This window comes from Nyctereutes procyonoides, unplaced genomic scaffold, assembly GCF_905146905.1.
Source record: "Nyctereutes procyonoides isolate TBG_1078 unplaced genomic scaffold, NYPRO_anot_genome, whole genome shotgun sequence".
Classification (NCBI taxonomy): domain Eukaryota; kingdom Metazoa; phylum Chordata; class Mammalia; order Carnivora; family Canidae; genus Nyctereutes; species Nyctereutes procyonoides.
This window is the reverse complement of record NW_026575024.1, coordinates 31215431-31236560: the sequence shown is the minus strand read 5'-3', so window position 1 is coordinate 31236560 and position 21130 is coordinate 31215431. Positions and strand designations below refer to the sequence as shown.

The 21130-nt window shown below is 43.1% G+C and overlaps 1 protein-coding gene across 11 annotated transcripts in view; it reads left to right on the top strand.

Annotated features, from left to right (window-relative positions):
- Positions 1-21130, top strand: part of SLC23A2 (solute carrier family 23 member 2) — a 135114-nt gene that overhangs the window by 43977 nt on the left and 70007 nt on the right. For 9 of the 11 annotated variants that reach the window (XM_055302060.1, XM_055302077.1, XM_055302011.1 and 6 more), the window contains one exon: positions 16674-16935. In XM_055302060.1, coding sequence (XP_055158035.1) covers positions 16828-16935 — 108 coding nt within the window. In that variant the 5' untranslated portion in view covers positions 16674-16827. Of the gene's footprint in view, positions 1-15359; positions 15452-16673; positions 16936-21130 lie in introns of all 11 variants that reach the window. The other 2 variants (XM_055302032.1, XM_055302022.1) reach the window with 2 other exon arrangements.

Sequence of the window (21130 nt, the reverse complement as noted above, 5' to 3'; positions counted from 1 at the left end):
GAGGTCCAGTCCTGGGCCATCCAAGATTTTATGTGCTCTTTTATGCAGATTTTTAGGGCCTCAAGGAAAAGTAAGGAACACAGATTAAACTTCATGGAGAGCGGGAGTCTTTTATAGCTGAATACATCAATTTTTTAGGTTTGGGGATTATGAAAATGTTAGGTTCAGATGCTAAAGAAAGCTGTGCATCTGTGGCATAGGATTCTAATTGACTGTAGTCTCTGTATTGAATGGATATGTATTTTGGGTTTTTTAAAAAAAATTGTTTTTAAATTTAAGTACTCTCTACACCCAGCGCGGGGCTCAGACTCACCACCCGGAAATCAAGAGCGCTCACTCTTGCGACTGAGTCAGTCAGGTGCCCCTAAATGGCTGTTTTTTTTTTTTTCTTGTTTGTTTTGTTTTAATGAATTAGGAAGAACATGTTCCTTTGCAGGGGAAAAAACCCCACAACCCAACTATATAACCTACTCCCAGGCATAAGATGTTTATTGACCGTCAGGAAACAGGCTCCCGTTTATCGAAGGTCAGCCTATTTGGATCACCGAGTACTTGGGGTTAACTTGGAGAAGAATTACAGTGTCCCAGCCCCAGGTAATTGCAGGGCAGTTGAGGCAAACCCATTATTTAGTCATCAGGTAATCCATCAGGGTAGGTGAAATTTCAGAGCATGCTTTTCCTTATCTTGGGAAAGCGTATGAGGGAGGAGGAGGAGGAGGAACTCTTGGGAAAGCAGGGGTTGGTGAGGAGGAAAAAAGATGTCACAGAAGAGATTTGCAGATGGAACAGATGACAGGTAGTGGAGAGGACTTAAGGAAGTGTGCTGCAAAACCCAGCAAGGATAAGAAATGAAGGAACAATGGATGGAGTTTGACCTCTGTCTGCAGGTGAGAGAAGGAAATTTGGCTTTGGCACCGAGGACAGGAAGAACTGATAAGAACATTCCAAAGAGGAATGGTATGGTCTAAAGAGTAGTTCATGGTGAGGGCTGATAACTACAGGGAGCTTGAGGCGGTGGAGTGAACTATCATTTGGAATGCTGCTGCAGGCACCTGTGGCCCCCCCCCCACCCCCCAGGCAGCAGGGCAGAGTAGTGAGAGGTGACTCCATGCTCTCCCGAGGCTTCCCCTGAGAAACAGGAGGCACGAGTCCCCAGTTGTGCTGGAAAGGGAAGATGGAGCGGGAGCTGGAACAGTGCCAAGGGGTGCTCAGGGTTAGCAGGGGCCAGCCATCCCTGGAAGTTACCTGACCACGCAGGTTTGTCTTTGTACTGGGAAAGGGGCGGGGAGATAACAAATGACAAAGATCATTTGGAGGTGTGCAAGAGGAGGAAGCTTTCCTTGCATTCCTCAATAGCACCAGGGGCTTTTTTCAGCCTCGTCCAAAATGACCTCCGTTCTTCTTTGGGCCCTGTTCTGTTAGTCTCTAAGGGAATTGAGAGCAGATTTCACGCTCTCAGAATGGTTGTTGTGGCTGCCACTTGCCCTTGGCTGTTGTCCAAGGGAAAAATCAGCCTCTCTGCTTCAGTTTTCTGAGTGGTGTGACAGGTGATTAAGAATAGCCCTTCCCAGCATTGTTGCAAGGGTTAAGTGAAATCCTGTTTGTGTCTTGGATAGGATAGGCAGTCAGTTAAATCTGAATGTGTTTTTATCTTGTCATTAATATTGCATATAAAATTAGCTTTCCAGTGGCCCCCAAAATGATTAATACATTTAAGATAGTCTTTGTGAAAACACTATTGGTACAAAAATGGGATGTAAAACATACAGTAGGAATAAATGTAGTAAAACCAATCTTGGGATACCTGGGTGGCTCAGTGATTGTCTGCCTTCAGCTCAGGGTGTGATTCTAGGGTCCTGGGATCAAGTCCCACATTGGGCTCCTTGCAGGGAACCTGCTTCTCCCTCTGCCTATGTCTCTGCCCCTCTCTGGGTGTGTCTCATGAATAAATAAATAAAATCTTGAAAAATTCTGGACTCTGCTTGAATTTTCTCAAATACACTTCTGTATTTTGATTCTGGCCTATAAGCTCTACCTTTTGCTCCATTACCTCCCCTTCTCCCCTCACTTGTCCAGGGCACATGCTTTCCCTGAATGAATATGGAGGGTGAGGATTAGGTTTTGTTTCAGGTGTATCACTTACTGGCCCTGAAAATAAGTTTTCTTTGGATATTTGAATGCCTTTTGTGTGGTAGACACTGCCCCTGTCCCTATTCCTGCGTGGTCTGGGAGCTGGCCCAAGCCATGTGCTTAGAGGGACAGCTAACCCAGGAATGCTTCTTGGAGGAGGAGCGAGGGGACTTCTTGAGCTTCATCCTGGGAACTGCAAGTTCATGTGGTCCATGTGGATGGTACCTGGGGCAGGAGAGTCATGGTTAGGATAATGAATCTTAAAATCTTGTCATAATTTGGGGAAGAAACTTCTGCTGGATGAGATCAGCCCCAGAGGTGGCTGTATAGCATCTAACACCTACAGCATTAGGTCAGAAACATGAAGATCAGTATGGATTTTAAAGTCCCCAAACCAGTGAAACGAGCTGCTTTGACCTTTTACTGTATGCTTGACTCTGTCTTCCCCTAGCTGAGCAGTCAGTGAGTTAGCATCTTGCCCTCTGGGTCCCATGACCATTGCTTTTCATGGCTCAGCTTGTATGTGAACTGACATCAGCAGAATAGCCCCTCTCTGACTGGATTTAAGTGCTCTCTTAGGATTTAGAGTTTAGTTTGGGTCTAGAGCTTAACTCTGTACTAGGGCAGTTTGGGCGCTGTCTCCAAAAGAGATGGAAGGGGTCTTCGCAGGCAGGGAGTATTCTTTAACATCTTCTGCTTTACCAATTTGTGAATTTTATGCTCCTTAAAATATTTGCTTTAAGTTAGGAATGATCCTCCCTCACCCCTTGACTTTCCAGGAGGATTTGCCGTGTCTACCCAGTGGTCCTGCAACCCACCCTTGCGGCCCCCTACTTCATTTCCAGGTGATACCCAAGTGGTCCAGATGCCTTTTCTTCCACCTTCAGAGTGGGGTGGTTGACATGGGGTGCCTGGGGGGGTGTGACCTCTAAAGCGCTGCTCCTCCTGGGGTGTCCTCAGTAGGAGTGTTTTTAACAGGGAACCTGGCAGTGAACTCTGGTCTCCCATTCAGAAACCCAAGTTTTATCTGACTGCTTTGAAGCTTTTCTTTCTCTCAAGAGAAAAGTTGACAAATCAAGACTGTGACAGAAGACTGACAGCTTGTTGGGTGGCATTGGAGATTTTTTTGATTGCAGTCATTGAGGTGGTTCAGTGTCAGGCTCTGGCAGATGTTAAAGAGAAGCCACTTGGAGGCCACAATTTTGGATACCCTCTACCCATGTAGCAAGGAGATATGATGATACTTTATTATCAGTGTTCTTATCTTGCACCATTTGAACAGACTTTTTCTTTTTTCTCCTTCTCTTCTATTCTATTCTTTTGTCTTTCAACAGACTTTTTCTATGGGTATGTTACTTGAAGCCCAGCAAATAACCTGATCTAAATTGGGTACCTGGGGGACACCTGGGGTGGCTCAGTGGTTGAGCATCTGCCTTTGGCTCAGGGGGTAATCCTGGGATTCCAGGATTAAGTCCCACACTGGGTTCCCGTGGAGAGCCTGCTTCCCCCTCTGCTTGAACTCTACCCTTTTCTCTGTGCCTCTCATAAATTAATAAACGAATAATCTTTAAAAATAAAAATAATAAATTGGGTACCTGGAATATGCCTTTTTTGTCACTGGGTAGGGCTTTGGTTACATCAGTGACTTTTAGGCTTGTTTTGTTATTGATTTTTAACTGAGCCACAGTAAGGTATTTTACCTTGAAACTAGATAGCCTTATCTTGTGAGGTGTACTCTGAAGTTTCTTGTCCTGTTAAATATCATTGTCTTAAAATTCTGGTTGAGATCCACTAGGTGGATATCATAGCCCGCTGCTAGTGGGTAGTAAACTGCAGTTTGAAAAATAAGAGCAAAAGTTCGAAGTGTTTTGGAAAGGCTGTAGGAGGATTTTTTCCCCCTCTGTTACACCCCATGACACTGTAACTGTCATCACAAGATCAAATAATAACCACCACTTACAGGTTCATTCATTGTTGCCTAAAGGAAATAATAAGTAGGATGAATGTCAGAATCGTAAACTTTCTAAAGCAAGACCCTATGTATTAGGCAACCACTCAGGTCCTTTCATTTAAAGCGAGTTGAGCATGTATAAATTGAGGTTATGTGTTCCAGTAATCTTTTTTTTGTCTTGGATTAAAAGCATTTAGGTCAAATGTTAGCATTTAACAATTTAATGGAGCAGTCACAGTTCAACTATAATCCTCTAATGATGGGATTTAAGCAGAGAGAGAGCCACGGATTGGCTTTTAAAATGTGCTTTATCATTGAACCTGGCCAGCCCTGAAAGCTCTGGTTTGTACCTTGGTAGGAACAAAACTACAACGTGGCAAGTTGAGATTTTGAGTTTCTTTATCCTAAAGTTTTCCTTGTTAGTCATATTCTCAGCTGTCTGGATAGGTTTCTGCAGGCAGAGAAATTACCCCATCCCACGTTACCCATACAGAGATGGGGGTGATCTGAGAATCACTAGCATCAGATGTTTGCGTGTTTGTTAAATTTATTTTTAAATTTATTTTTAATTTTTATTTTATTTTTTTTAAACTTTTTTTAAATTTATTTATGATAGTCACAGAGAGAGAGAGAGGCAGAGACACAGGCAGAGGGAGAAGCAGGCTCCAGGCACCGGAAGCCCGACGTGGGATTCGATCCCGGGTCTCCAGGATCGCGCCCCGGGCCAAAGGCGCCAAACCGCTGCGCCACCCAGGGATCCCTTAATTTAATTTTTAAAAAAGATTTTATTTATTCATGAGAGACGCAGAAAAAGGCAGAGACATAGACAGGGAGAAGCAGGCCCCCTGCAAGGAGCCCGATGGGAGACTCAATTCCATTCCGGACCCTGGGACGCACCCTCAGCCGAAGGCAGATGCTCAACTGCTGAGCCACTCAGGCATCCCTAGGATTAGGAGCTTGGGAGTATAAAGATGAGTTGTATACAAGGAAGATTCTTCTACTCTTCTGGAGGATTCTTAGTGGTTAGTTCATTCAGCTTTTGAGTGCCTTGGACTAGGAACTGCTAAATGCTGAGAGGAAGACACGTTTTCTTTAGGATTTGGTTTTACCTCCAAGAAACATGAAAAGGCTTGGTTAGAAAACTCCAGGAGCAGTTCAGCCTTTAAATTCCGTTTGGGTAGTACCATCATTTAAAAAAAAAATTTTTTTTTTTAAAGATTTTTATTTATTCATGAGAGAGACACAGAGAGAGAGAGAGAGAGAGAGAAGCAGAGACACAGGCAGAGGGAGAAGCAGGCTCCATGCAGGGAGCCTGACGTGGGACTAGATCCCTGGTCTCCAGGATCACACCCTGGGGCTGAAGGCAGACGCTAAACCGCTGCGCCACTGGGGCTGCCCAGTACCATCATTTTTCTAAGTCAGGTAGCCATGGTAAGCCACAGTAGGGAGTTGACCCATGCCTGGACAGCAGAGAAATGGTCAGATAAAAAAATTAAGTGCAGAAGATATGATGACTGGCTGAATAGTTGATCAAAGAAGTACTAATTCAAAGCTGTTACTCTGCATTTGTTCGTGATTATTGGTGGCTGTCGAGCTGGTGGTTCAATCCCTAGGGAATTGGAAGTTTACTAAAGACTTGAATATTTTACTTCCCTACTTGCTCATAGCAGAATTTGCTAAATTACTGTTTTTCTGCTCTGACAGGCGTAGATTTAGAGGTTGAAAAAAGTTATTTTTTATGAGACTGTAATGATTTCCTGCTTGCTTTAAGGTGGTGATTCTTAACCATGGCCCCAGGGGAGCTTTATAAACCGAATGCTCAGGCTCCGTAGGCCTACTCGGCAGTTCTGTGGGTGGGGGACCCCAACATATAGTATTTTTAAAATTCATAAGTGGTTCCAACGTGGAATCACAGTGGAGGACAGTTTCTTTGGGGGCAGCCTTGGTTATGGGTACACCTTTCAGTGTTAGTCCCCCCTCCCCCCCAGCTAAGTGTAATTTATAGAACTTTCGCTTTTCTCCGTTTCTTTTCTGACAACAAGTTATTTTACAACTTGAAACCTAAGAACTTTATTCCATGTGTCTTGTCACTCTAAGCCTGTGTCCTGACCACTCAACAGAAAGGAACAAACTGTTTTGTGTGGTCTTGTTATGAGGAACTGACCACGTTTCTGGATTTGATTCTGAACAGAGTGATGGAACCAGTTGCTGATGTGGGCATCATCAGGGAAATAGAGGGGCATACTTTTCACTGTTAAGTGTCTCTATTTTCTGAAGTTATTTTACTTAAGTCTTTTGCCCCTAATCAGCATTTTGGTTGACCTTTTGGTGTGTGTATGTATGTATGTACACTTAACACACACACAGTGGTTTAGGTTAGTGCTCTATATAACTTTTTATCACTGTATGAATTGCCTTTAATTCTTTTCACTCATTGCCTGATTTTAAAAATTGGTATTTTTTATTGTAAGAACATTCAGCCTAAGGTCTACCCTCTTAACATCTTTAAATGTACAATACTGTATTGTTAACTGAACAGTGTTGTATAGCAGATCCCTAGAACTTACCTTTATTTTTTTCTTTAAATTTTATTTATTTATTCATGAGAGACATACATAGAGAGGCAGAGACACAGGCAGAGGGAGAAGCAGGCTCCATGCAGGGAGTCTGGTGTGGGACTCCATCCTGGAACTCCAGGATCACACCCTGAGCCCAAGGCAGGCGCTTAACTGCTGAGCCACCCAGGCATCCCTAGAACTTACCTTTCACAATAAACTTTGTACCTCTTGAATAGCACCTCCCTCCCAAGTCCCTGGCAACCACCATTGTATTCTCCGTTTCTGTGAGTTTGACTATCTTAGATACCTCCTATAGATGGAATCATGCCCTCTTTGTCCTTCTGTGACTGGCTTATTTTACTTAGCATAGTGTTGTACATACTTTCTGTACCTAAGATAGGGTGAACATCTTTCCATGTCAATAAATATTTCTATGTCATCTTTTTAATGTCTACATGGTATTCCTTTGTGGGAACATACCATAATTTTGCCATTCAGTTCCCTAGTGTTGAGTTTTAGATTTTTCGTGATTTTTGGTCTTATTAATAATGCTAACATGCACAATTTTGGAACTAAATCTTTGTGTCCTAATTAACAAGTATTAATATATCTATTAACAAATACTAGAAACGAACATGAGTATATCTCTTCTGATATATATAACCAAATTGCCTCTCATTATCAGCAAACTTATTTTTCGTTAGGTGTGTGTGTTTTTGTATTTGTTTACTATCTTACAAATAAGCACATTAAAAACCACATAGGGGTGCCTAGGTGGCTCAGTTGGTTAAGCATCAGCCTTCGGCTTAGGTCATGATTGCAGGGCCCTGAGATGCAGCCCCACTTTGGACTCCCTGCTCAGTGGGGAGTCTGCTTCTCCCTCTCCCTCTGTGCCCCCACACTTGTGTGCTGTGTGTGCGTACTCTCTCTCTTAAATACATAAATTAAAAAAAAAAAAAGCCATGTAAGTTAAAAAAAAGGCACCTCATTTTATTGTACATTTCATTTGATTTTGAACAAGGTTGGAACATTTATTTTGCTGTTTGTATTTGAGAGGGATTAAAGATTAGAAGCTCATATATTTTGTCCTTTTTTATTTTAAGGACTTTTGTTTCCTCTTTATTGATTTTTAAGAGCTCTTCAAATACTAAAGATATGAACACATCTTATATAGGGTATATTTTGCTTTTTAACTTTGTGTGATTTTTCTCCATACAGAAATCTAAAAAATTTATATTGTCTAATTAGCCTCTGTCTCATTTTCATCTTTAATGACATGCTAAGAAGGGAGTCATCCACCCTTACGTTATATAACCATTAGTGGCCCGCCCTTCCTTTCTTCCATTCGTCTTTTTTTTTTTTTTTTTTGGTGTGTGTGCTGACCTTAGGACTTAGTTTTTCTGCATTTTATTACCTAGTAATGAGCTGGTTGTTTTGGCATGTTGTATTGAAAAATCCATACTTTGCCTTATGATTTGAAGTGCCTCTATATCATATATTTCTTGGTTTTGGGGGTTTCTCTTGGTTATTTGTTTTTGTGAACTCTTCTGTTTATTACAACTTTATTAGAGTTTCTTTCTGATAGAACACATGTTTATTTTTTCAGATATTTATGGCTATTTTTTTATTGCTATTTTTGCTCATCCTTCTGCAGGAATTTTAGCAAGCCCCCTTTCTCTCCTTTTGGGGTATTAATTTTTATTAAATTTATACACACATATATATCATAAAGTGAATATTCTTATAGCAGCTCTCTTATTCCAGGATGTAGCCTGTTTCTCTGGTTATTTAGATCTGTTTTATGGCCCTTTGTAATAGTTTATTGTTTTATTCAGAAAGGCCTTGCACATTTTTTATGAAACCTAAGTAATGGCTGTCATTGCCATCTTTTTTTTTTAATTTTTTAAATTTATTTTATTTTTTTTAATTTTTATTTATTTATGATAGAGAGAGAGAGAGAGAGAGAGAGAGGCAGAGACACAGGCAGAGGGAGAAGCAGGCTCCATGCACCGGGAGCCCGATGTGGGATTCGATCCCGGGTCTCCAGGATCGCACCCTGGGCCAAAGGCAGGCGCCAAACCGCTGCGCCACCCAGGGATCCCTGTCATTGCCATCTTAAACAGGATTCCTACATCCACCCTTATCTTTTGGGGCAGTAGACTTTTCTGTAGATATCTCAGGTTTTGTGGCCCAGATATCCTGTCATATGTTATTCCTTGCTGTTGTTTTCTATTTAAAAATGTAAAAACCACCCTTAGCTGGGGACACTACAAAACCAGGTTAGACAGTACATTGCTTGGGGGTTGGGGGTGGGGACTGTAGCGCTCACTGTGTCATCCTTGTCATCTCCAGTGAGCCTCATCTCTCGTCTGACAGCTCCTCCTCACCCTTGTCGCCGGATCAGGGGCAAGATAGCAGTGGTTTTGCTTAGTCTTTCTTTCCCAAGATGCTTGTTGCTGGCATTTGGGGAATGTTTGAGTCCATCAGCACTGAAAGAGCTCTGCTAGTGTGTTTTGTACCTAGCCATCTATCTACTGGTAGGTTTGCTCAGATTTTCCTGCTTCTTGATAGTGGTTCTGATTTGGTCTTTTACTTGCAAACACTTCTCTGTCAGCTGAACGATCACAGTGATGTCAACACCCTGGCGTGTCCCTGACACCAGTGCATCTGGTGTGTCACAGATGTGGTTGATGTTGGCTGTTAACTTCCTTTTCCAATTTAGTGAGAGTATTAAGAATGAGTGTTATGTTTTATTGGTACTTTTATTTTTTAAACATCATTTATTCATCTCACAAATCCTGGGAAGCCTTCAGTACAGGTACCAAGTCCGAAACTGGGAACCAGGGATACGGGAGGTAGACTCTGCCCCTTGTTCTGACAGTGGTCTGGCTGGGCAGGCAGATGGATCTCCCCACAGTGTAGCCATCTTTGTTGTTCCCCCATGCCATGGTGATGTATGGCAACCAGAGGATGCATGTGTGGGAATTACCCCAATGGAAAGGGGTGAGCGAGGTAAAGGGTGTTTATTTTCGAGGCACTGCACATGGAAGAGCCTGAGGAGCTAGTGGAGGACCCAGCACCTGAGGACCCAAAACAGAAATGACAGCATAGCAGGCCCAAGCTTCCCAGTAGGCGTCACTGTGACTCTATAGCCTTGCTGCAGAATTCGGCTGTCATTCTGAGATGCATCATCAGGACACCAGCAAAGGGCACAATGGCTTCTGGTCATGCTGGCTGATTGGTATGGATAAGAGGAGTACTCGAGGTGGAACAGGACCGGGAGATCAGAGGTGGTAGGATGGTGTCAATGCTGCAGAGCGCACAGATTTGGGAGTTTCCTGCTCTGGGAGATGTGGGCTTCAGCTTGGGAGAGGGAGCTCGGCAGTCCTTCCCCTTGGGGCCCCCTCAGAAATCCCAGAGCCGATGGCACACAGCAAGTTGGGCAGAGACTGTGCTTCCAGGCCAGTTTGTATTATGTTCGCTCAGGGAGGTTGGCTGGAAACTGAGCATTCAAAGGACAGTCTTAGGTCTTGTGATTGTATAAACACTGTTAGGATGGGAATGCTCATTAAAGTTTGAATCATGCTCCACTGTTTAAGGCTGTGTGTCTTTTGGCAAATTACCTCACTTCTTTGCAGCTCAGCTTACCCTTTTGTGAAGTGGGCACATGCTTGCAATACTGTGCTTACTTGGGAAAATGAGGTGCCACTGACACAGTGATGCAGGTACTTAGTGGTAGGGGACTGTAGCTGTTAGTCTCACTCTGTCATCCTCGTCCTTTTCATCCCCAGTGAGCCCCATCTCTTGTCCGACAGCTCCTCCTCACCCTTGTCTTCGAATCCGGGGCAAGATAGCAGTGGTCTTGCTTTCCTAAGGAGTCTTTCTTTCCCAAGGAGTAGGAAGAGGGGCAATGGATGGACTGAGGGTGGGCAGATCATCCCTAGTGTGAGATTCCATGGGAGATCTTGTCTTTTGTTTCAATACAAACTCTAAACCAGACCTTAAACCCACCCCCACCCCCTTTTATCTTTATCTGGGCCTTGGCATTACCCCACTCAAGTTCAGCCTGTGTGGATGAAGCACTCTGATCTCAGGTTGGTGCCTGGGTTTTTGGTCTTGAGGTTGTCTTCATAACTCTCAAGTATTTGGCTGTGGATGCTCTGTCATCTGGGGCCTTCCGAAGTACATTTCTGTGCTCAGTGTTCGCTGTCTCCTCCCTTCCTTCCACCCTCTGTTTGTCTTCCACTCTTCCCAGGTCGTGGCACTCCCTGCCCTGAAGCCTCTCTCAGAGCATCATTGCCTTGCACTTTGTTTGGGCCCATCCCCTCTCGTGCTCACTTGTCTCCACATCTTTAGGGCACTCCAAAGGGTGCTGCTCTGTAAGAGATGGCAAAGACAGTGGGTACGTCCCGGTAGCACTCATGAGGGCCAGTTAAACACTAGGTAGAGAAACAGAATACTTGATGGAGAGTGGTCTTGCCACAGTGGCACTGTCCCCCTTTGTTCCTGGTCATGAGGGCAGTGAGGAGGGCTGGTTGCTGCAGTGGATGATTGTGTCTGACATGAAGATACAGTTCAGCTAGGAGAATAAAAGCATTCTCTGGTAAAAAGCCCTGTCTTTTTCCCTGAGGTTAATGTGGGTGAGTGCGGGTTTGAGAGCACTGCCGGTCTGCTCATGGCGGTGGGGCTGCGTGCTTTACGAAGGGCTTATTTGGTCCTTCCAATAACTGCAGAGTGTAGTCCTGTAAAAACCTGGCAGTGGCTCATGGTCCTCTTTGCTGGTCCCCTCTTCTGTGAAACCTAAGCTTCTCACAGCTAAGGTGAAGATCTGTCAGGGCTGCTTCAGGGATATTCTATTGTCATACTGTGTGTGTTTTTTTTTTTTTTTTTTTTTTTTAGATCTTGGGAAGCTAATGGGTGGTAAGAGCTAAGACAATGTAGAAAATTGATGGATTTGATTATAAAAATGAAAATAATTCTGAAAGATCATCCACAAAATTCATGAGCAAACAAGAAGCTGGGATAAGATATTTGGAACCAATAAAGCAGAATATTAAAGGGTTTATGTCCTTAAAAAAATAAAGATTTTTAAACACTATAGGCAAGGGGATACGAAGATAAGCCACAAAAGTCTCTGTACTTGCTAGCAGACATGAAAAACTTGTGAGTCAATGCATCACAAAATCCTACCCACTGGTGCAGGTTTGTTGTAGAGTTCTCAAACTTTGATGAGATGGACCAATTCTTTGCTGGTGGTATTGCCAATTAGGAGAGTCTTCCTGGAAGATAATTTTATGTCTCAAAAGCCTCATACAGTTATCTCCGTAGTCCTCTTCAGGGACTCTTCCAGGGGACTGGGATGTGCAAAGGGTTTGTTACGCAGTACCATCACATTTCATTGTAATTATTATAAGTATGGTCTTCCACATGGCCACCAGCAGAATTATAATTTCTACACTGGAACTTATCACTGTTACCATAGTTCTGAAGAGAATAATGAGATGTGTATATGCTAGAAAGGTAGTGATGGGTTTTGAAGGGGGTAGTAGGATCACTGGGGGTTGTCTGGATGCAGAATTTTAGGGCTGCCTTCTTTCCTCTTGGAATACTGCCAGCATCACGTGGTGGTTGTGGTGGTCTTCGTCGTCTTTTTTACTATTAAATGAGAAGTCTTATAAAAGACCATATATGGATCTTCCCTTAGTAAACAATCTTTTTGTTTGTTTTTTCCTGACAAACAACATCTTTCCTGTTGAGATTTTATATCTTCAGAATTTAGACATTTTACTGGGGTGTGTCCCTGGGGTCCTCTTTCAGTATTCTTCCCAGTCTAGCTCTTGAGATGTCTGGTGGATGTGAAGTCTTCCTTTGCTGTGAGGATATTTTTGTCTGTTACTTCTTTGACTCCTTATCCATCTGTTCTCTTATTGTCTCTGAACACTCCTCTGTGTATGTCTGTATTTCTTTATTGTGTGAGCTGGATGAGGGAGGGAGGGAGGGAGGGGGAGAGAGAGAGAGAGAGAGAGAGAGAGAGAAGGGGAATCTTAGTCGGGCTCCATGCTCAAGGTGGAGCTGGATTCAGGGCGGCTCGATCTCACGATCTCAAGATCTTGAGATCATGACCTGAGCCGAAGTCAAGAATTGGACACTTAACTGTGAGTAAGCCACCCAGGTGCCCCTGGAAACTCCTCTTATATAGACATTGGTTCTTCTGGTACTAACATCTTTTTGTGGAATAGTTCTGATAATTTATGAGCTTAGCTCCCAGTGTATCTACCAAGAGATTATTTTGGCAGTTATTTTTAACCTCCAAGAACTCTTTGGTCATTTAGTTCTATAGTTATTACTATTTTGTGAATCCCACTGAAGATAGGAGTTAAAATTACTTTTAGGGTACTTTCCTGATTCTTGGCTTTTTTTTTTTTTCTTTTTTTCCCTGCCTCGTCAGGCATTTAGTCTTGTAGCTTGGTCTGATTTCTGCTTGTTTATTCCCCTCTGATGTCCCCTGACATGCCATCTCATCCTTGGTGCCAGCACTGGGGCTGGCCCCCGTTTTGTGTACAAGGCTGCAGAGTGGTGGTCTCAACTGAGCTTTTTGAAGTCGAGCCCTCTGTTAGTTGCCAGATGGGTGTACTGTGGGGATTGCAGAGTGGTTTTAAAATGTGATTTATGCTTTTGTATTTCCAAGAAGTCTCTGCAGTGTTTTTATAACCAGAAATAAAATAGTATTATATGTTATCACTATCTTGGACTCTCAGATTACAGACCCTGGTGCCATTTTGACTTTTTTTTTTTAAAGAATTCATTTATTTATTCATGAGACACAGAGGCAGAGGTACAGGCAGAGGGAAAAACAGGCTCCTCACAGGGAGCCCCATGCGGGACTCAATCCCTGGACCCTGGGATCATGCCCTGAGCCAAAGGCAGATGCTCAACTACTGAGCCACCCAGACGTCCCACCATTTTGACTCTTGCCTTGACCTGTGCGCTTGATGTAGTGGGTGCTAGTTCTAGTTCTCTCCCAGTTTCTCTCCAACCACCTTTCTTCCTCTTCTGTTGCTGCTGCCCTGCAGCCCTCATCCCTTATCTGCACAGCCACTCCAGGCTTCTGATCGTCATCTCTACTTGTCTTCTACTGTGTCCACTATGTACACAGTAGAGAAGTTCCTTCCCAAAGCACAGATCTGACCACTATCCTTATCCTCTTTGGGTCTCCCTATATTCTCTTCTTTTCCCCGCTGAATTGAGTGGAACTTACTTAACCCAGCACGCTCCTGGTCCTAGCTAGTCCTTCTTAGCTGTGCATCCACCATCACCTGTGCAGTGATCTGTTTGGTAACTAATCTTACTGCTTCTCTGATGTACCTTGGTACATGGTTGGGTTTGGTCTGCTTCACTTAGGTGGGCAGAGGCAGTCTGGAGGTGACAGGAAGCTGGCCTTACTGCACTCATCTATTGGTGGTGTCCCAGTGACCAGATGAGCAGCTTGAGCACTGTACCGGGCATAGAAGGCCCCAGATGAAGGGAGACAGAGAATCCGAGAGAGAATCACTGAAAGATGTATCCAAGGCTTCAAGAAGAGGACAAAGCATGCTGACTACAGAGTGGAAGTATGTATGTGAGGAAAAGACCAGTAAATACATAAGGGTAGAGCTACTGTAGTTCAAGAAAAGGTCTCTAATCTGCTCTAGGAACCTGAACAGCCACATAAAGAAGTAGCCTCACTGGTAGCCATAGAACAGGTGAACAATAGAAGAAGGGACACTCCTGCTTCTTTACAAACTTTGTTTTTCTAGGAATTCTTTGTTTTGTTTTTGAATTGTAAAACACTTTGAGAGCACAAGAAAAAGGTTAATTCTGAGTAAAATCTCTGTTAGGGCCATAGGTAGAGCCTTCAGGGTTTTCAAAGCAATGTCCATAACTTCCCCTCTGAGTACAGAAAGTCCTCACTTTTTTTTTCCTCTCACTTTTATATATAGGAACCTACATAGTAAAATGGGTCCTCATATCCCCTACAGGCAGCAGAAATGAATAAGGAAAAATATAGCCCGCTCATCCCTGCTATAATAAAAGGAAAATTATTTAAAAAGTCACAGAATTGCAGTAAGTCTCATAGACTTACTCCTTTACGGAGTTCTGTCTGGGGATATGCTTCCCAAACTGGAACATGAATCCCTTGTTCTTGTGCTGAGGATCCACATGGCACATGGGGTATATCATTTTTGGAGGAGGGAGATGTTTTTATTTATTTATTTTATTTTTTTGGGGGGGGGTGTTTTTAAACCAGGGTTTCTCAGCCTTGATACTATTCACATTTGTGGCCAGGTTCTTTATTTTTTTCAGGTTGTTCTTTATTATGGAATCTATCCCATGCATTGTAGGATGTTTAGCAGCACTCCTGGTCTCTACCTGTTAGATCCTAGTAGCTCTTCCCTGATTTGATGACCAGAAATATCTCCAGGCTTTGCCAAATGTCCCCTGGAGGGAAAATCACTTCTGGTTGAGAGCTACTGCTTTAAACAGGCATGGGTATGATGTAACCAAGAATGCAAAATGCACATGAACATTAAACTAGAAGAGTCCATCAAAAATGTTTGATGTTCTACTTAAGGCAACATGATGTTTGGGCACCTGTTTCTTTCGGCTTCCCTTTTTGTGCTCTACCTACTGAACGCCCAAATTTTGTATAATTTCTTTTTTCTTATTTGTCTGTATTTCAGTTTCTCCTCTGGCTCATCCAGTCGTTGTTGAATGAAAGAGTCCCTGGCAGACTTCCTCGAACAGGTTTCCTATTTGTATTTCTAAGCTTTGGGTAGGTCTATCTTCACACGTACAGGATAGCTTGGCTGGGTTATTCACTCTCAGTGGGACATTAATTGGTGCTGAGATCCGACATCATTCTGATGAATGTTCTGTCCTTTCTCACCCCTACCTGCTTGTGGTATATATTTCTTTTTAATAAAACTTTGAGCATACTTAGGCATGTTTTATTGTACATGTGCCAACCCTTGTAGGGATCCTTTATGTCCTCTCATTTTTGGAAGCCAGAATTCCCCAAATGCTTATTAATTTTTGGGTGGATCTCTTTTATTGTCCAAGTCATACTTTGGTTTGAAATTGAGTTTTTAATTTTCTTCTTCATTGAAACTTGGCTGCATAGAATTGTTTCAGTAATTTCCTACTCCTGACTTTTGCTTAGAATTTCTCTTAGCTTGGAGCATTGCACTTTTCCTCATTGACATCTTGGAACGTTCCAGATCCATTTTGTTCTCCTTTTCCCTCCCCCCTTTTGACATTTTACCTCCTTTTCTATTTTGTCTTTCTGGTTTCTTCTTTATGTTATTTGATGAATACAGAATGTTTTGGCTTTATGTTTTGTGTGGCATTCTTCTAGCCCATTTAAAGGTCATTGTGATCCATTCTAGGAACTTTGTGTGGTCATTTAATCCTAGGTTGGTTTTATTTATCTATTTTTTTTTAAATGTTCTTGAGTGCCTTCCCCTGCCTATAATTGGATACCTATAGGGAATTCAGAACTTTAATATCCATGCAATCATAGTATATTAGCTATAACTGCATTCACTGTCTAATATGGTTACTGCTAGTCACACGTGACTATTTAAATTTAAATTAATTAAAATTAGATACAAGTAAAAATGGGTTTCCCCTACAGCCTCGTAGGTAGTGAGATTGGCTCGGACAGGGCAGATGCAGAACATTTTCATCTCTGCAGCAGGTTCTGCTGGAGAGTGCTGGGCTGTGAGAGCTGGACCCTAGTGCGTGTCAGAGAAATCCCTGTGTGGCCTTTCCATCCTTGTACTTAGGTATTGCTGATGGCCCAAGTCAGTGGTCCCCTTGAGGGGGCAGCTCAGAATCTGCATGATTAACCGGAGATGGGGGACTTAAAGTATGATTAAGTAATGTGCTTTCTTTGCTGTTTGGATGTAATGCATACTCTGACTTCTCCGCAGGAAATGCAGTGAACGTGTGTCCTGTGCTGTTTGTGGTGATTTGGCTGCTTCCTCTCTCTCTAGGTGCTGAGAGATGGCGCTTATGGGGTTCCTCTCTGCCTGAGCATCGGGCCCTCTGGGCACTGGAAGAGCCAGCTCAGATCCTGGGCTCTGCGCCTGCACAAGCCTTCTCCTCCAGCCACTTCAATCCAGCGGCTGAACTGCTTGTTTCCTCTTAATGATGGGTATTGGTAAGAACACTACGTCCAAATCCATGGAGGCTGGAAGTTCAACTGAAGGCAAATACGAAGATGAAGCAAAGCACCCTGCTTTCTTTACTCTTCCGGTAATTCTGTTGTTCCCTTCTTTCTCTCCCCTTGACTCTCAAGTACTTTCCGTATCGAATCAACATAGGATTAGCTTTAATACTCCTCTGTTTTCCCTGAAGGTTAAGGCATCTGAGAACCAAATGCTTTTCATGGGAGCTAGTCTTTGGGAACTCCGTTGGCTGACTGGTTTTGGCTCTGCTGTGTGGAGTCACCTGATGGGATTAACTCCAGGAAGGAAACACACACTGTTGTGAATGTTGTAAAACCAGCCCCATGCTTACTGTGTACTGGAGGATGCTGAAAGCTTAATTCTCCCTCTAAAACTATGTTCTAATGAAATAACCAGAAACCCAACTTCAGACTTACCTTGCAAGGTAGAAGAATGAATGAATGAATGACTCACCACTTGGAACCCCAAAAGTCCATGGTTTATATTATGGCAGCAGCATCCAAAATGTAGTTTTACCTGAACAAGTGTTACCAGTTAGAGAAGGCTGATAACACACATTTGTTATAGTCAATGCTGATACTTTTCCAGATGCAGAATTATGATTTGATGTGTATAAAGTTACCTAAAGTGTTGGTTCAAAAAAGGAAAAAGCTCTTTAGAGAAAACATCCCTCCAGGTGTTTTTCTTTTAATACTGGGAATGAGGTTCAGGGCAAGAATATCATTCTAGGATTCCCTAAAGCATGGTCCTGGAATTTGCCTCACTGTGGCATTATTCTGCAAGAAGAGTGTGAACATGTATCCTTAAGTACATTGACTTGACTGGCATTCACATTTTGATTTTTACCCTATTGATTCACAGAGAGGTGTCCCATTGGTTTTACAACTGGCATCACTGTTTTCTTTCTTCCTATAAAGTGAAATTTTTAAACTGGATTTTCTATTGTGTTGAAGGCTTAGGGTTACTATTTTCTGGAGGCAGAGGCAAATTGGTTTTCCAAGTTTAAATTAGATCATCTTTAAAGAGTGAAAAGGAAGCCTTCATGCCTGAGTGTTGATTTGTCTGTCCTGCTGCCTAAGAGCCCAGCAAACCATTCCACCCTTACTGTCCACTTGACATGAACACGAGCTTGCCTTCTCCACCCCCCCCCCCCGTAATTATGGGTAAGAGTTTTAGGTTGACTTGTTTTCATACTCAAATTATGAACTTTGCAGTTAGTTGAATGCACAGCATATACTGTCCGTTTTCATACTTATTCCCTGTTTTGATTTCCTTCTACCTTCCTCTTCACTCACTTTTCATTAAAAAAAAAAAAAAAAAAAAACCACACAACAAAAACCAAAACACTGGGGATCCCTGGGTGGCTCAGCAGTTTAGCACCTGCCTTTGGCCCGGGGCGTGATCCTGGAGTCCCAGGATCGAGTCCCGCGTCAGGCTCCCGGCATGGAGCCTGCTTCTCCCTCTGCCTGTGTCTCTGCCTCCCTCCCTCTCTCTCTCTCTCTCTCTCTCTCTCTCTCTCTCTCTCTCTCTCTCTCATGAATAAATAAATAAAATCTTAAAAAACAAAACAAAACACTGTGTGTGAACGATCACTACCTTTGTCTTTGTACATCTGAAAATAACTATATTTTGCTGTCAACTATTGGGTGAACCTCTTAATTACACACTAGAGTTTTTCAGTATCTTTGTTTCTCTTTAACTGCTTTCTCATGGTTTGGGTATCTTTTTCTAGTGCTAACTTCTGGATGGATTCCCTGGTGTTATTTTCCAGTTTATTAATTCCTTGTGGACAGTCATGTGTTTATGTTGAATTTTTGTTGCAGGGATTATAATTCTTATTTCTATTTGGTTCATGCCTGCCTATTTTTCGTTCTTAATTTCTTGTATGTATGTGTTTGTGTTGTTTAAAAATATTTCTTCATTTAAGTCACTGAGGACCCTAGTACTTTTTTTTTTTTTTTAGGATTAAAAAAAATTATTCATGAGAGACATAGATGAGAGAGAGGCAGAGACATAGGCAGAGAGAGAGAAGCTGGCTCTGTGCCCAGAGCCCAATGTGGGACTTGATCCCGGGACTCCGGGATCATGCCCTGGGCCAAAGGCAGATGCTCAACAGCTGAGCCATCCAGGTATCCTTCTAGTACTTATTTTAAAGTAATTCTTCAATTGTTCTCTTTTTATCTGACAAATCTCTTCTGAGATTTTCTTCCCTCTGTACACCCCCCCACCCCCCATTCCCCCACTTGTGTTGCTGTGGTTTCTCATTCTCCCTTCCTGGACCCAGTCCAGAACTGGATTTTAACAGCAAAGATCTAACTCTCTGCCTCAGTGGTGTCAACCACGACATGAACTGCTGGACCCTAGCTCTGAGCACTGGACCTGGTTCTCATCCCCCTTGTTGGGGGTGGGGGCAAGTCCCTGTCTCCCCACTGGTGCTGAGGGCTGCCTGACTGAGGCTGCGAGGCTCAGAGCCTCATGGGGCCCAGTGTCAGCCTATTTGTTACTTTGTTTCTTGTGACAAAGTTTTATCTGTTTTGGGGTTTCCTCCTCTACCATTATTTATAGGAGTGGGGCTGGGAAGGACTGTTCCTCAGAGCATTAGCTTCCAGATCCATCTTCACTAGGAGTCCCTCCAAGTACCTGGGAGCTAAGAACATGGACATGATGTGTAGTTGAGTGTAAATATAATGTGAATATAAAGTCGGTTTAACAGTACAAAAAAAAACAACAACAAAAAAAACAAAAACAGTACAGTGGTTTCTTTCGGGAATTTGCAGAATTTTTCGCCTTGTGTTGGGCTATAATGGTAAGCGTCAAAAAGGAGTGAGAAAGAGTAATAGAGTTGGCCTCATGGGATCAAGCTGCTGGCAGGAGAGAAATGCCAGGGGAAGAGGCCAGGAAGGGTCAGCACATGAACCACCAGGATGACTTGGAAGCAGGGATGTCAGGAAGTGTGTTCACACAAACTCCTGCGGAGCTTATGAGAAAGCAGAGAAGGAAAACAGATGAACAGCAAAAGTCTGTCAAAGAATGTTTGTAAAGAAATAGTTGATGTGATTGAATTTGGGGTTATAGAAAGTTTTGATAGGAAATATTTTGTAATAAAAATAGGAACACTGTACTGCCCATATTTAATCAGTAGTGAGATTGCTGTCCCTTAGAAAACTTAGAGTGAGACAGAAGACCGTTTTTGCATGGCTTGCTTGTTAACAGGACAGTCTAGTGGCTAGAGAGGAGGTAGTCTCTCCACTGTCCAACTGGTAGGATTATTTTGGTCACTGCCTCTCTGCTCTTGGGATGTTCATCTGTGTCTCCCTATTCCTCATTTGGCCCACGAGTCTAGACAGTAATTTCATAGAATTGGGCAACCTTAGAGCTAAAAGTAGCCATAGAACTCTCTTAGTGGTTCTGTGGGAAGGTGAAATGCACATAAGTGTTTAGTTCGTACTGTATGTTAAGTAAAGTTCACATCTGTTGGATCACACAGTCTCTTGGCCTAGCTAGCTCAGCTCTGGGTGAGTAAGGCAGGAGCTGCACACAGACAACACTGGTGACAGGTACAGTGTACATTGATCTTCTGAGTTTGACAGATGTTCCTGGGCATGGTCTTTAAAAAAAAAAAAAAAAAAGAAAAAGGGAGTTGGGATGGGTGGTGATTGAGCTGTTGTAGCTGCTGCTCTGGTGGGAATAAAAAGTGGAAGAGGAGGCTGGGTGTCTTCTTGCCTCCAGCTCCTTGTCACTGTAAGCATCTGGTGACCTTGGTGATTCTTTTTTCTGTCTCTCTCTCTCTCTCTCTCTCTCTCTCTCTCTCTCTCTCTCTTTTGTAAAGCTTTTATTTATTCATGAAAGATACAGAGAGAGAGGGGCAGAGACACAGGCAGAGGGAGAAGCAGGCCCCATGCAGGGAGCCTGATGTGAGTGGGACTCCATCCCGCATCTCCAGGATCACACCCTGGGCCAAAGGCAGACACTAAACCACTGGGCCACCCAGGGATTCCTGACCTTGGTGATTCTGATTGTGTTTTTGTTTTCTCTTGTCCTTAGAGCATGGGCCCTCAATGCACTGGAAAATGGTATTTCTTTTTCTCTAGAGCTGTTCTGCCCAATACGGTAGCTGCTAAGCCACATGACACAAGGCAACTGGTTAGCCCATCTCTTTTTACTTGCTGGTCACGATCTTGCTAGATGCTAAAATGAAGGCTCTTATTTTCATATTTGCTTTGGAATTAGCAATTAGGGCTTAGGCTGTTGGCTATTATGGT